Source organism: Phyllostomus discolor, chromosome 1 (genome assembly GCF_004126475.2).
Source record: "Phyllostomus discolor isolate MPI-MPIP mPhyDis1 chromosome 1, mPhyDis1.pri.v3, whole genome shotgun sequence".
Classification (NCBI taxonomy): Eukaryota; Metazoa; Chordata; class Mammalia; order Chiroptera; family Phyllostomidae; genus Phyllostomus; species Phyllostomus discolor.
In genome coordinates, this window is record NC_040903.2 from 2,028,846 (window position 1) to 2,044,764 (window position 15,919).

The window sequence follows — 15,919 nt, forward strand, 5'->3', positions numbered from 1 at the left end:
GAACCAGAGGTGAACCTTAACTAACGCCCCCTTATTTAATGGAAGGAGGCTTGTTTGAAAGAACTTTAGATTATTAACAGGATTTAGATCGTTTATTTCTAGAAAAGCAAAAGGGGACACCGGAGGACGTTCAGTGGCAGACTTGGTCGTCCGGCTCAGGTTCACTGGGCGCTCTGGCCAGTCCGCAGGGCCGGGGGGAAGAGCCAGCTCTGAGGACAGGGCGAGTGTCTCCTGGGGGTCTGGGCAGAGGTCGGCGCTGACAGGGACAGTCCCCGTGCAACCAGGGAGCGAGCCCGGCCCCTGGCGGCTCCTGTCCCAGAGCGAGGAGGAGCAGAGGCAGGAAGAGGGAGGATGCTGTCACCCCACACCCAACAACACAGGGACCTGCCACCCACTCTGTGCACAGCACAGCCCTGCCAGCCTCCGGGAACGCGGCCAAGGTCAAAGGCACCCGGGAGCAGAAGATAATCCCACAGGAAGGCTCAGTTACTAGAGGGAGAATCGAGGCTACAACGGCGACAAAGATGCAGCCCCGGGTCCCATTCTGAGCTTCTGAGCAGCCGAAGAGAAAAGGGGCCAGGGGTTGGCGGGTGCCTCTGACCAACAGAAGCCCTCGGCTTCTGGGCCCACCCTGGCTCCAGGCCACCTTCACATACGGGACCCCGATGGCCAGACCGAGTCCTCGACAGCAGTTCTTCACGTGACCAGTCCTCATGGCACTGGTCCTGGCCATACCGGGCGCTGTGTGCTTGGCAGGCGGAGGGGTGGAGGGTGGGGCGGGCATGCGGGAGACCCCCTGCTCTCAGTGAATTGCTAGTGAGAGGGCTGGGAGGAGACAGGGAAGCAACATGATGGTGTGAGTATCGGGGCTGAGTCAGGTGTGGGCCAGGTGGGCCAGGTGGGCAGGGCAGGGAGACAAAATGGGAAAGAAAGGTGGGAAGGTGAGACCATCAGGAAGGGTCCCGAGACCAGAAATTCGACCCTCCCGTGGGCACGCCCTCACTAGGGAGAGTCACCTGTGCCCACCCGGGCCTCTCCCGGGTAGATGCTCGTGGCCATAACGAGAGCCCAGGGTGGGCTGGCCATCCCCGTGTGGACGGGGTAAGGAGATGGAGGCTGAGAGGAGGGTGACTTCTAAGGATGGGGGAAGGGCTCCCCTGTCCTGGAATGCAGGCCACCTGCCTGGCTGTCCGCACGGCCAGAGGGCAGAAAGGGGAGGTGCTTAGGGACGGTGGGAGGGGTGGGTGGTGGATGGTGGATGGATGGTGGATGGTGGATGGTGGATGGGTGGATGGATGGTGGATGGATGGATGGATGGATGGTGGATGGGTGGATGGATGGTGGATGGATGGATGGATGGTGGGTGGTGGGTGGATGGATGGTGGATGGATGGATGGATGGATGGGTGGATGGTGGATGGATGGATGGTGGGTGGATGGATGGATGGATGGATGGTGGATGGATGGTGGATGGATGGTGGATGGACGGATGGTGGATGGTGGATGGATGGATGGATGGATGGTGGTGGATGGGTGGATGGATGGATGGTGGATGGATGGATGGTGGATGGATGGATGGTGGATGGATGGATGGATGGATGGTGGATGATGGATGGTGGATGGATGGATGGTGGATGGATGGATGGATGGTGGATGGGTGGATGGATGGTGGATGGATGGATGGATGGATGGTGGATGGTGGATGGATGGTGGATGGATGGATGGATGGTGGGTGGATGGTGGATGGATGGATGGATGGATGAGTGGATGGGTGGATGGTGGATGGATGGATGGATGGATGGATGGTGGGTGGTGGGTGGATGGATGGTGGATGGATGGATGGATGGATGGGTGGATGGTGGATGGATGGATGGTGGGTGGATGGATGGATGGATGGATGGGTGGATGGATGGTGGATGGACGGATGGTGGATGGTGGATGGATGGATGGATGGATGGATGGATGGTGGTGGGTGGATGGATGGTGGATGGGTGGATGGATGGATGGTGGATAGATGGCAGATGGTGGATGGATGGATGGATGGTGGATGGATGGTGGATGGATGGTGGATGGGTGGATGGATGGATGGTGGATGGATGGATGGTGGATGGATGGATGGTGGATGGTGGATGGATGGTGGATGGTGGATGGGTGGATGGATGGTGGATGGATGGTGGATGGGTAGGTGGTTGGATGGGTAGGTGGGTGGACAGATGGGAGGAAGGAGGCCCCAGGCTCTGACATCGACGGAGCAGTCAGTGCAGACTCAGGGAGCCCGAGCAGCTGGAGGTGGGAGGGGAGGTACAGCTCCCCAGACTGTGTAGTGGGGCAGGTGGTGAACGTGGCCGTGACGTGAGAAGGGGAAGACCCAAGAGAGGCCGAGACTCAGCAGGGAGCAGGGGCTCACGGCAGGGGCTGCTGGACCGGCGGGTGTCCGTGGGAGGGCGGGGGGCCCCAGCCCTGGCTCCGTGCCCCTGGCCCCGGCCGGCCCCGGGGGGGGGGGCCCTCTCTACCTTTGGCCTGCTTGTCCTGGAACTCCGTCAGGAACTGCACGATGCGGTCGGAGGGGATGGCGAAGGAGATGCCGGCCGTGACCTTCAGGGTGTTGATGCCGATGACCTCGCCGTCCTGGGTGTGGGGAGAGCAGAGCGGGCGGTCACAGCGGCAGCGCAGGCAGCCGCTGCCCCAGCTGCATGGCGCGGTGTCCAGAGCTGGCCTGGCCGGCGTGTCCCACCTGAGGCGGCTCCAGGACCGTGTGGACGCGGCCCTGGATGGGTGCTCTTGTGCTCACACCTGGGTCGGGGACCCCCAACTGTCCCACCGTTTTCCCCCACACCTGACCCCTCCTCCCTCCCTGGAGCGTGTCGGCCACTGACCGCAGACACCCCCGGGCAGTGTCCTGAGGGGCCGGAGCACAGAGAGGGATGTGACGGGGACTGTGGGGACCGGGGCCCCGCTGTCCCTTCCCTCTGGGGGCTGGGCGGAGGCAGGTGGGGCCTGGGGGGAAGCTCTGTAGTGCCCCCCCCTTGCAGGTCCGTCTGTTTGGAACTGGCCTCCCACCCTGACCCCCCACCCTGAACCCCCAGCTGGTGTCTTGGGCCGAATCCGCCCTGGCCACCAGGGACCCCGTGCCCCTGGGAAAGCTGACCCCACGGCCTGACACACGTGCCCCCAGACTGCGCTCCTACCCCTCCCGGGGGCGGCTTCCTGGCTGGCTCCCAGGGGCCACCTGCGGGGGCAGAGCTTCGGACCAAGTCACACTTCGTCTCCTGGTCCCCTGAGCGCGTGCCCCTGCCTGGGCCTCTGGAGGGGGGGGGCCTGGGGGTCTCTCATTGGCCCTGTTCGCCCACCCCCACCGCGTCCTGGACTCCCACTGGAAGTCCACCCACAGGAGCTTTCTCGAACACCAGTGGGACGCACCCTGCTACAGGCCTGCGGGGCTTCTCGGGGTGCAGCGTGAACCCCACCATCCAGGCGTCCGCTCCCTCCCACCCTGCCTCTCCAGCCACAGCGCCTGACCAGGCCCCCACCCCGTGCCCCCGCTGTGCCCTCCTCCTCCTCAGCATCTCTCTCCTGCATCTCCACCCCCAGACGAGATGCTTCCTCCTCCAGGAAGCCCCCTGGTCCCCCGTCAGCTGCAAGGCCTCCCCACCGGGCGTCCCTCCAGAGGGCTCTCCCTGCCCCTCACACGGTGCTTGGGCGTGCCCACGTCGGACACCCTTCCTGCCCCGCGGCAGGTGCTCCCCAGGCGGGGGCTGCAGGGTGACCGTTCCCGGGGCCCAGGGGCTGTGAACCCAGCTTCCTGACTCGCTCTGGATGTCTTGCCTGGGACGAGAACGAGGCTGCCTTTGGGGTGGGCCTAGGACAGACGGGGGCAGGGAGGGGACTCGAGGGGCATGAGTGGGAGGGAGGGCAACCCCTCATCTTGCACGTAAGCTCAAGGCCGGGGGTCCAGGGGGGTGAGAGGCCCCGCCCCGTGTCTCCACAGCCCCAGGTCCCCGATGGACATGCGTTCCCAGCCTGGCTGCTGCTGGCCCCGTCCCCCCGACTCCTCTGACAGCCACTGCGTTCCTGGGGGGCACGGGGAGGGGGGTCCAGGGCAGCACGCAGCTGGGTCACGTTTTCCTGTCCTCCCACTCAGCTGCTTTCCGAACCGTCAGCTCCGCCCCAAAGCCACCCCCCACTCCATGTGAGCCCCGAAAGCTAGAGGCCGCCCCGGGGACACTCACCAGGTTCACCAGCGGTCCGCCAGAGTTCCCGTACTGCGGGGGAGGAGACACAGCGTCAGCCGAGCCCTGAGCCCTGCGACCAAGCATTCCGGAGCCTGTCCCCCCAGCTCTCACTCCAACGGTGGGGACGTGGCCAGATCTCACCCCTACCAGCACGGAGAGGCCTCGTCACCGCCCCCCAGTTCACAGACACGACCACTGAGGCCCGCAGAGGCCAAGTGGACGGCGGGCCGAGGTTCGGGTCTGACCAGGGCAGCGCTCTCCGCATGGACTGCCGGGCTCCTGCTGGGCTCCCGCCAGGGGACCTCCTGCTGGGACTGGGGCAGGAGGGGCCCCGATTCCCATCCTGCGGCCTCAGGAGCCTCGACAGAGGCTGACCCCCCCCCCCCCCCCCCCGGTGGAGCGCCCCAGCCACGGCCGCCTCTCTGGGTCTGGCCAGAGTGCACGGGGAGTGCACGCGGGCCATCCAGCGCACAGCCACCCACAAAAATGCGGCCGGGCGTCCTTGGGGCAAAGATGATCCGGGGGCGCAGCTGCGCCCCTGCATCCTGGAGGGCTGTCCCCGCCTCTGACTCCGGGGGCCGACCGGCACCACGGGACTTTCTAGCGAGCGGACGCCAGCAGGGACGACGGGGTGGGCCCTGGGCCAGCGGACCCGGGCAGGGGGTGGGGGGCCGACTCACATTGATGATGGCGTCCGTCTGCACGTAGTCCATGTCCGAGTCCCGGAGGCCCAGCTCCCTGCCGTCCCGCTGGGCCGTGCTGACGATGCCCGTGGTCACCGTGTTCTGCAGCGCGAAGGGACTGCCGATGGCCACCACGAACTCGCCGGGCCGCAGGTCTGCCGAGCGGCCCAGCAGCAGCGCCGGGAGCTTTTTCTGGGGGGCGGAGGGGGAGGGGGAGGGCTCAGGAGGGAGGCTCAGCAGAGCGCCTTCGGCGACGGACCACAGCCAGACCACGGCCGGGCCCCCCGACGGGCGGTCCCACAGCAGCTGGGTGCAGCCGTCAGGGTGAAGGCCAAGGCAAGTCCCCAGCACGCACTGAGGCCAGGCTGGCCTCTCGCCAGCCCACGGTGAACGGGAGGGGCCCAGGCTGGCCCCCGTGGAGCCACCCCACAACGGCAGGGTGTACCGGGCTGGACCTCAGGACCTATCACAGGGAGGGTGCACGCAGGGTCCGGCTGGGCCTCCGAGGCCTCCAAGCCCACTGGTTGGTCCCAGGTCTCTCTGAAAACCTGACAGAAGCCATGCGCCCCCCGCCCCCTGAAGGTGCACCACACACAGACCGATGCGTGCGACCCCGAGATTGCAGGAGCCTGGGGCCCCGCTGAGCACCTGGGAACCCCCGTTGTGGAATCCTTGACCCACCCCGCTGAACCTCATCTCGGGGACGGCCACGCAGGGAAGCCAAGGGCCCGAGAGATGAAGCAGCCGTCCCCCCGCACACCAGCACCCACCCGCCCGCTCCTTTTCCTGTGTGGGGCAGCGGAGCCTGTCTCTCCGGCTGCCTCTGCCACGGGGCCAGGAGCTCTGACAAGGCAGGGAGCAGGCCGGGGAGGGGTGCCCCGAGGCTGCCAGGACGTGCTGAATGCCCGCCCGACGCGCCCTCACCCACGCACGTGAAACCAGCGCGGGCTGAAGCTCTGTGGCCGGCAGCCGTGTCCATGTCCCGGGGCTGGTGTTGCACCCCTTAGGTCTGATGTCGCCCCCGGGGGAGCCGGGGGGCCACGGGGCCCTCTGGGCACCCTTTCTGTGGCTTTTGTGGGTCTGGAGTCCAACCCCCCAGATGAAAAGCTGTTCGAGGAGGGACTGCAGACGGCCATGCCCAGGTCACGGACGCCTCACCGCCGCCTTCAGGGCAGCTGGGAGACCGGGGTGGAGGTGCAGGGACTGGAGGTGCAGGGACAGGACGTGCGTCCCGAGGGTTCCCCACCAGCCTGTGTCTCACCCACGGCTCGGCTGCACCCCTGTGGTGGCCCGGGGAGGGGGAGTGCGGCCCTGGGCCTCGGAGGACCCCTGCGTGGGGGTGCCTGTGGGCAGCGGCCAGCAGCCTCGTGCTCGTCCGACCTGACCCGCAGCCGTGCATGCTGCCCGTCCCCGGGGCCCGGTCCCTCCAGCTGTCCTCGGCGCGGTTGGGCTGCCGAGTCCCTACGCTCTGGCGCCCGGGAGGGTCCCCCAGCCCAGCCACCCCCACCGCCCACTCACGTGAGGGTAGATCTTGATGGTGGCGATGTCCGACTTCTTGTCTATGTCTTTGATGGTGGCCTCGTAGGTGTCCCCGCTCTGCAGCTGCACCTTGAGCTGCTGCCGGCCCGACACGGCGTTGGAGCTGGACACCACGTGGGCGTTGGTGAGGATCAGGCCGGCCTCCGACATGATGAAGCCGGAGCCGCTGGACAGGGGCACGTTGCGGCCGAACAGCGGGTGCCTGCGGGGTGGGGGGGACACAGTGACGGCCGGGTCTCCTTCTCGCCCCCGCCCCACGCCCAAGTCCCAATGCTGACTCTTCCGCTTCCTGGCCGTGGCCTTGGCCAGGTCACGGAGTCTGTCCCATTCCACAGCCCCCCGGAGGGGCAGTAATGGCAGACCTGCAATTTGCCGGGCGAGACAGGGCCACCGCGTCAGACCTGTGATGACACAGCGGACACTTGCCGCTCTGACAGCAGGACACCGGAGCCAGACCGACCAGGGTGCTAATCACAGGTGCGGCCCTGCTTACCTGCCTGCCCGTGGGCGGGTCGCAGTGCCTCGCCTCTCTGAGCCCCGGCCTCCCCATCTGGGAAACGAGGTGATGGCAATCCCCACTCTGCGCGGGGTGGGGGGGCCGGGGCCTGCATTATTGGCAGCAGGGGCAGTGCCCAGCAGGTCCCCAGGCATGTCAGTGTCCCCGAGCTCCAACTGCAGAGTGAGGGCAAGCACTGGGGTGGGGGGCGCACTCCCACCTCCCCACGGCCCCCGCCCTTGGCCAGCTGCCTAGGAGCCCCTGGAGTGGCCCAGCAGTGCGGGTGGTGGGCTCCGCTCAGGGGATACCACACCTCGCCATGCTTCCGAGGACGCAGGGGCACGAGGAGCAGGGGACGTGGGATGATGCCCAGCCCTCAGAGTGGGAGCCACAGCCCGTCCCAGAGCGGAGGGAGGCAGCCTGCCAGACGGAGCCCAGGGCCTCCTCCAGGGCGGGGTGGGGGCAGGGCCTCGGTGCGGGAGGCGGCTTTGCAGAATGAGGGAGAAGATCGTGCAAGGGAAAGGTGGGTGGGATGTCTCAGGGAAGGGGGTCTCTGCGCTGGGCAGGACCAGTGCCCGCAGCTAGCACCACCAGGCATTCCCTGAGAACCGGGGACGAAGCCACTCGCTGCTCCTGGTGGGTGCCCTACGAGGTAGGTAGGTCTCCAGTTCACAGGTGGGGAAACTGAGGCTCAGAGACTTGAGCCACTTGCCGGGGCCAGGCCGGCAAGGGGCAGAGCGGGGGTGTGAGCCTGGCATCCTGGGGACTCAGCCCCTCTCAGGCGACCGCAGCCTGTGTCCGCCCGGCCCCGTGTGCGCCCTGGGCGGCGGGGCCGCGCCTTGGAACCTCCCACCAGCGCCCGCCTGGCTGGCAGGCAGGGCCTGGTGTCTGCGGAAGGGCCTGGGGCAGCCTAGGGGCCCGCTCACCCGGGCTGGGGTTGCAGCAGAGACTTCCCTGCTCGGTGACCGGTGACCGTCTCGCCCTGTCTGGGATCTCGTCTGTGTCTGGGATCTGGCCCCCAACCCTAGGACGCCGGCCTCCAAGGCTGACACAGAGCCGCCGCCGCTGCCGCCCGCCGGGCTGGGCTGGGCTGCAGTCAGCAGGGAGCTGGCTCAGGGCCCGGGGCCCGGGGCCTTCTGCAGAGGCGAGCCCGGCCCCAGTCCAAGTCACCTGCGGGGCCAGGGACCTAGCACAAGTGCCACTTAGCCCTTGTCCAGTGGTGATTCCCTCAATGACACGTCTCGGGGTCTGGGACCCACGGAACGCCCCTGGGGGCTCAGAGTGAGGCAGAGGGCGGGTCCCGGCTCTGAGGTCGGGGGAGCCTGGTCACACCCCCCGGGGCACTCAGCAGCTCTGCAGCCCGGGAAAGGGCCCAGGCCCTGCTCCCACAGGCGGGAGACGGGGACATGACAGCCTACTCAGGGGGCCACGGGCAGGTGCCGTGGGCGAGAGGATGGAAGGGTCTTGGGGCGCAGGCACCGGGAGGTGGCCTGGGCCTGGCTCTCAGGGTGAGTCCCCCGGGTGCCTGGCTCTCTCTCATCTAAGGGGGGGGGCCTGGCTCAGGGCTGTCTGAGAAAGGTGGGCAAAGCAGCCGCCGCAGTGGGGACACACGGGAGATGTCTGAGGGGACCGCTGCTCTGATGGGGCAGGGCTCCTGCCTCCTGCCCGCTCGCCCCTGTGGAGCTGCCGGTGGGCACCGTGCCCGCCCTCCAGAGACGGGGCTCCCGTTGGGCACGCTCAGGCCCAGCGAGCAGGTGACCCTGTGCCGGGGCCAGGGACCATGAGCAGTGGCTAAGCTGTCCTCCACCGCCCCTCTGGGATGCAAGCACGTAGTAGCTGCTCAGTAAAGTGGGTTGCGCGCATGCATGGAAAGAATCACGCACCGGCCAGCACCTACGGCTCCGTGGGGGGCGAGGCCGCTGCCCACGTCCAGGGGTCTGGGCCAGGTTCACCTGACCCCAGCCCGCTCTGGCTCCCGCTGCCCCCCAGTGCCAGCACGGAGTCCGGTCTGGGCCTCGGCCGACGGAGGGGACGCCTCGGACGGGGAGGGGACTCCACGCACCTGAGGAAGAGCTCGATGTGGACCACCGCGGGCGCGATCTTCTCCACCACGTCGGCGATGAAGTTGAACTTGTACCGCGGGCTGCTCAGCTTGTGGAGACCTGCACTGGCAGGAAGGACCCGGGGCCCCCGTGAGGCCCAGACTCTGCCCACAGCCTGCCCCCCAAGATCCCCCTGGGTTCACGGCCCTTTGGGGACACCCTGTGCATTGGGGACGGGGCTCGCTCTAACCCCGAACTGTTAATGCCGAGCTCCCTGACGCCGCCTCCCCGGAGGCCGCCCGGCCAGCGGGGAGAGGAGGTTCAGACAGGCTAACGCACTGGCCCTGGGCCCCGGCGCTTCCGTCACCCGCACAGCAACACCCGGCCCCGGGACCCGGCCCCGCCCCTGCCCTGGGGTCCTCCCCCCTGAGCTGCCCTGGCTGACCTGCTGGGGCCGGGGGGTGGGGGGTGGGGGGGTCTGCATTTCACTTGGCCCCACCCCAGCCTGACTTGCCAAGCTGCTCACACACTTCTCTGGAACCTTCCCCGGCTCAGATTTCTGCTGCCGTCAGCAGCAGCCCTGCCGCCTCCTGGGACCGCAGGCTGGAGGTACGCTGTTGTCACGGGGCCCAGGCCCCCCGTCCCCCTGCTCAGGCCTGTGCGAAGGTCCCCTGGGCCCCTGCTGGTGACAGGCGCTATCTGGAGCCCCAGCACCGGTCCCACAGCCCGGAATGAGCCTTGGGCTGTGCACCCAACACCCCCAGGCCTGGCGGCTGGCACGGCCACCTTCCAGCTGTGCAGCTTCGGGCAAATCACTTACCCTCTCTGAGCCTCAACTCTGCATCTAAAAATGAGGCTGAAGACCCCCTGCCCCCGCCTGTGGAATCTGGCACGGTCTGTGACTTGCTCTGTGTGAAGCCCCCTGCTGGGGGCGCCACCACCCACCCAGCCACCCTGACACCCTGCCGTTGGTGAGCAGAGCGGGCCCATCCCGTCCCGTCCACTGTGGCAGCTGCTGCCTCTCTAGTTGACCCCTGGCAGTGACGGAGTGTCGGGGTCGAGAGAAAGCCTGCTCTCCGGGTTGTCCCAAGGGAGGTGGTGACACTGCGTGCGGCTGCGGGAGCTGGCCCTGGCCCACCGCCGCACCCAGCAACGGCAAATGCAGCCCCTCCCCTTGTCCCAGCGAACATTCTGGCTAGTCAGAGGCAGCCAGGGATGGCCCTCCATCCTCAACGTGGGGAAACTGAGGCTCGGTGAGAGGAACCCTTTGTCCCGAAGACACACATCTGGTGAGAGGAGAGTCAGGCTCCCCTCCTCAGGGGCCCCTCGCGCCCCACTCCGTGCCCCCCAAGGTCCCGACTGTCCATAAAGTGTGATCTGGGACTCAGGGCCCATAGGAGCGCCGGCCCCGGTCTCTGCGTCCGGGGTGGCAAGGAGGGCCCACACACCGACCCTTCGACTCTGCCTCGAGCAGCCCGCGGGCACTGGCCACGGAGCATCTGACAGCCCAAAATCAAAGGCCGCTGGCCCGCTAGAGACAGGTCCCGCTGCCAGCCACCGCCCGGCTCCGTGACGGGCCTGCGGCGGGCAGCCAGGGGCCACAGTGCCCAGCGCCTTCCTCCTAGGGGCAGACCCCCCGGGGGGGGCGGGGGAAGGTCGGAGGCGGGTTACCAGGCAGCCCAGCAGCAGGGCCCTCTCCATGCCGGGGCTCCGGGCTCCCAGCTCACACGGGTGCTCGGCACGGCTGCCCCACGTGGGGCGGCTCACCCTCCCGGGCACCCCACCCTCCCGGGCACCCTGGGGTGAGGCTGCCCGTCAGGCAGCTCAGCTCCGTAGCCCTGCCCGGGGCCCTGGGAACCGTACCTGCCCCCATGCCTCCAGGCAGAAGTGGGGGAGCCAGCCAGGCCCCGCTCCCTGTCCAGGTCTGTCTCCCACAAGGTGCCCCGCACCAGGCCATCCCCATGGCCCGGGGCCCTGGAGGACCCCAAAGCCAGGTTGGTGGGGGTGGGAGGGTTCTGCAACTCTCCCATACATACGGGGGCTTGACTCACCCCAGCCCGAGGCTCATGTCCCCCCTGTTGTGCTGGGGCAGGCCGTCCCAGGTGGGCAGTCCCAGGCAGGTGAGGCCAGGTGTCACCCCCCTCCCACTGTGACACCTGCTGGGCCACGTACCCCGAGTTTCTGCTCTATCACCCACCACTCTGCCTCCACGTGCAAGGACCGCTCCCCACTTCTCCCTCCCAAGACGCTCCGGCCTGTCCTGGGCACAGTCCACATCCCACCTCCTCCAGGCAGCCCTCCAGCAGACATCTCCCAGTCAGAACGAGGGTCTCCCTGCTCAGGCTCCCTGCACACTGCCTCCCCCAAAGCACTGGCTCTCGGGTGCAGTGTGCTCCACCTGCCCGTGCTGAGTGCCTTCCACGCGTGCACCTTGTGCTCACGCAGCCTGTGACCAGCCACACGCAGCAGTGTGGCCAGTGAGTGGACAGAGGGGAGCCCAGGGGTGCCCTTGACCCAGGCCTGGAACGGTGCACCGGGCAGCAGAGCGGTACACGCAAGGGTCCAGCATCCCGTGTGAAGGCAGCTGCGGGTGGATGGGGCTGACCCGGAACGGGGCCTTGCGTGGCTAACACGAGGGAACCACACGTCCGATCATAAAAAGCCACGTTCCCACGCGGCCTCCTCCTGGCCCTCGGTGGCTCCGACACGGGGGCTGGAAGCCCCTGAGGCGCGGGGCTGTCCACCCCCAGGTCCCACGGGAAGGGTCCAGGGTGGCCATGCAGTGCCGCAGCCACTGAGGCCCTGACCCAGTGCCGCCGGAGACCAGGACGGCGTAGGGGGCCTCTGCTGGACCCTGTCCTTCCGAGGTGGTCTCTCCAGGGACCACTTAGAACAGGCGACCCTCAACTTCCCACGTGATGGTTTTGTTTTTCAAATCTCCCTCTGTCAGATAAACACCCAGAAGCAAAAGGCTGGCGGGAAACATCAAGGGAAACATCAAAATATTTCCCGGTGGCTACTTGGGGGCAGGGGCGTTAGGAGTGATTTTCCCTTTCACGGGCCTTCCAGATTTTCTGCCACAGGCAAATATATGCAAATGCAGCTGAAAAAATAGAAAAGGGAGGGAGGAAAGCCTGGTGGGGGGTGGGGGACGGGGGAGGAAGCGGCAAAGGCCGGGCGCTGTGGCACCCTGTCCCCGGGGACCGGCTGCAGCAGCAGCTCCAGGGAGAAGCTGGCGAGGCACCTCCCGCCCGGGAACCAGCGCCTTCCGGGTCTGCCTCCCCGGGGACCCAGCACAGGCAGGCGGGGCCTGCAAACACATCACTTCGGAAGGATGGGAGCAGGGCGGGGGTGGGGAGGTGTGGGGTGGGGGGTCTGCTGGGCAGGGAGGGCAGGCTGCTGCCCTTGACCCTCTGACCCAGCACACGGCAGGTCTGCAGGCCCCACCACAGAGCCAGCCAGTCTTGCAGGAGCAGCCGCCTCCCAAGCTCGGTGTCATGGTCAGGTTCTGTCCCAGGACACTGAGGCTGGAGGCAACGCTGGGTGGGGGCGGGGACAGGCCCAAGGTCCCACCGACCTGCGCCCTCCCAGACCCCAGGACCTGAAGCACCGCTTCGGGATCCCAGGTCAGCAGCCAGCTGGTGACAGGGACTCAGCCAGGCCCTGGCCCTTTAAGCAGATGGCGGTGGCGGGGGAGGGGCGTGGGGAGGGCTGGGGGAAGGGCCCCGGCGGTTCCTGGTGCGTCTCCCCCACACACGGATGAATCACCCCTGAATCAGTGGGGAGGGAGGACCCGGTTCCCACTGCCACTTTCCACATGAAAACCTCGGGCCCCGCGGGCGGCCGGGAAGCAGACTGTTTGTTTACTTGGGGGGCAGACGGCCCCCGCCCCACCCGACCTCGAGCCAAAGCTCTGAAGTCAACAGTCAGTCTCGACCAGACTCAGCTGCTGCTGCTGCTGCATTTTTTTTTTTTCTTTTCAAAAATAAACTGATCCGCAGGCCTTGGGCGTCTCAGCCGGGAGGAACTTGTCAGAGGAAGGCCACCAGGCCAGGTGTCCTGAGGCGCCTCCGGGGAGAGTAAGGGCCCCCCCCCGCCCCCCCTCGGGGAAGGAGGGAGAGGTCTGGGGGCTGGGGCTCCACCTGCCGCGGGAGCTAACCCCGCACGGCCGGCCCCGCCACCCGGAGGGCTCGGGGACAGCGCCCACCCCGAGGTGAGCCCGCTCCGTGGCGGCTCTGGACAGTCCTGACTGCCAGGGACAGACGGGGAAACCGAGGCACGCATCCCCACAGGCCCCCTGGGTGCTGCCGAGCGGGCCGTGCACCCCACAGCCCAGGACCACCGCGGACCAACTGTGCACGCCGCCCCCGTCCCACCCCTGTCCCCCAGTGCCAGGGGCCCTGCCCCTCCTTCCCCCGCTCCGGGCACCCAGGAGACTCATGTCACCCAGTGGTTAGCCACGGCCTGGGGACGGAGGGGCCGTCCGTGGGTGACCACGAGGTCCCAGGCCATGCCCGTCTGCCCGTGATAGTGACCACAGCCTGCAGGCCAGGCGGCCACGTCTCAGCAGCACCCTCAAGCCCCCGGGGGTCCAGGTCCCCTGCAGAGCTGCGGCCTCGCCTGCGGCCACTGTCCCAGGCCCCCGCCTCTGCCCCCCTGAGCACACTGGCTCCAGGGGTGCCCCTGGCCTCGGCCCCTCCCCTCGCCCCTCCAGGCCCGAGCCCGGACAACACACACTTCCTCTCGGGAGCTGGCCTGACTCAGGAGGCTCAGTGGCCCGTCTCTGCCCCCTGCCCTCTCCCCACGGCCGGCTCCTCCATCTGTCCCCATGGCCCGGGTGTCCCTGACCCACAGCGGGGGGCAGCGAGAGAGTGAGTGAGAGTGGGTGAGCAGGGGGTGCTTGGATGTCCTCCAGGGACAGGGGAGCAGGGCCCCCCAGGGCCCCTAGCACCCACCCCAGGCCCCGCCCCCACAAAGCCGGGCTGTGGAGCCCCAGGAGCCCCCCCCCCCGCCCCGGGGCTCATTAGCTCCCAGACAGGCCGTGTTTTTCTTTCTCTGGAAAACTCGCCTGTCCCCAGCGAACCTTCTCCCTCCAGCCAAGGGCAGCAGCTTCAGATCCCATAGGCTGTGGGGGGGAGGCCAGTCCCTGTCCCTGGGACCCAGCCTGGGCTCCCCCCACCGCCGGCCACGCCCACAGCGGCGGGGCTCAGGGCGCGCCAGGTTATGCAGCGAGCCCTCCCTGCCCGTCTGCAGGGCAGCAGCCCTTAGCCCGTCACTCAGGCTAGGCCAAGGGGCTCCTGGAGGACGGGAGACAGGAGCCCCACCCACGGCCCACAGCCAGATCCCTTGTCCCCTGCCCCAGGCTCCCCTGGTCCCCAGCCAACGGGACTGGCTGCGGGGCCCCGGGGGAGCTCAGCCTCACGGGGACCCGCCTGGACCAGCCTGGCGGGACCAGCCTGGCGGCTCCAGCTGTGGACTCCGCGGGGGCTGCAACCAGCCCTGAGCAGGAGGCCGCTCTGCTTTATCAAAGTCTGTCCGAGCCCCTGCTCCCTCGCAGATGGGGCAGGGCTCCCGGCCACCCACGGGGCCCACCACACCACCGCAGCCAAGGTGGGGTCCATCCCGGACCCCCTTCTACAGGAAGCGCCCCCTGTCCTGACGGACCCACCCTTGGGCCGGCCCCTCCTTGCACACACCTCGGGCTCCCCCCTCCCTGGCCCCTCCCCTCACACTCACGCCCTCCATCCACATCAGAAGCCCAGCCCGTCCACCCCTAGGTGTGTGGGCACAGGTGTCCGTCAGCCTCCACACTGTGCAAAACACTCTCCACTCAGCCTGTCACGGGCTGTCCCGTGAGCCAGCGGGGGGACCGCTGTCATCCCCTGTGTCACCGATGAGGAAACTGAGGCAGGGAGAGCCTAGGAGACCTGCAGGGGCTGGCCACGGGCAGCGGGGGGGCTAGGACGTGTCCCCCAGTGGCTGGACATCCGGAGCAGGTCTGGCCGCAGGGCTGGCCCTGCCCACGGGCCCCGGCACACTGCCGGCAGGGGCATGCCGCACAGCTCCTGGGCCGCCCATGCCCCACGCTGCTGCCGGCGCTGGTGCTCGGGGCCACACACACACCCTGGCCCGTCTCCGCCGTGCTGCGGACAAGCGGTCTGCGATGTGACTCTCTCACGTGATCGTTCAACACGCCGCCGGAAGCAAGCAGAGGCCACTCCCCCAGGGGCCCGAGGACCCCACCCCCGCCTCCGGTGGGCAGAGCGCTGCACGGCAGACGGGGGCCGGGCTCGAGTCCCCGGGGCAGCTCGCCGCCCCGCGCTGAGTTTATTCTCGCAGGGGGCTGTGTGAGCGCCTGCACACGCATGTGTGACGTGAGCGGGAGACGAGGCCCGTATTTCTAGCCCACAGGGACCCGGGGCCCCCACAGCCACGAGCTGGGGGACGGCCGAGGGGTGCGAGCCAGGCCAGGCGGGCGAGGCCAGCGGGTTGGGCCGGGCACAGGCAGGCTTCAGCTCAGCCAGTGCGTCACTCTCCGTCTGAACGTGCGCGGTTCGTCCCCAGGCGTCTCGGCCAGGCCCCTCCGGCGTGCACTTGAAGGCCAGGATGGGGACTTGGGTTTGGGCCGGGCGGGTGGGGCTGCGGGGCCTGCAGAGGTCATGGAATGTCCCCTCCCCCGGCTGACAATGGGATGAGCCTGGTGCCCTGACCCCAATGTAGGCACGCCCTCCCATGACACACACACAGCACCACGGCCACAGGCACGCAGGCGGCCCCACACCTCAGCCTGGTCCTTCTCACGGGGCCCTGCCCCCCATGGACACCCCCGCCTGGACCTGACCTGACCTCGCCCTCGCCCGGCCAAGTCCGCTCCGCCAGGGGCCCCACCGTCCCTCCGCTCTGGCACTGCCTCTGACCCCCAACCCTC

The 15,919-nt window shown here is 68.1% G+C and overlaps 1 protein-coding gene across 1 annotated transcript in view; it reads right to left on the reverse strand.

Annotated features, from left to right (window-relative positions):
- HTRA3 (HtrA serine peptidase 3) overlaps positions 1–15,919 on the reverse strand; it is a 30,113-nt gene that overhangs the window by 9,098 nt on the left and 5,096 nt on the right. The window contains exons 2-6 of the mRNA XM_028503821.2: positions 9,012–9,111; positions 6,433–6,655; positions 4,912–5,106; positions 4,229–4,261; positions 2,513–2,627 (exon numbers count right to left, since the gene is read on the reverse strand). Of these exons, the coding sequence (XP_028359622.1) occupies positions 2,513–2,627; positions 4,229–4,261; positions 4,912–5,106; positions 6,433–6,655; positions 9,012–9,111 (666 nt within the window). The remainder of the gene's footprint in view (positions 1–2,512; positions 2,628–4,228; positions 4,262–4,911; positions 5,107–6,432; positions 6,656–9,011; positions 9,112–15,919) is intronic.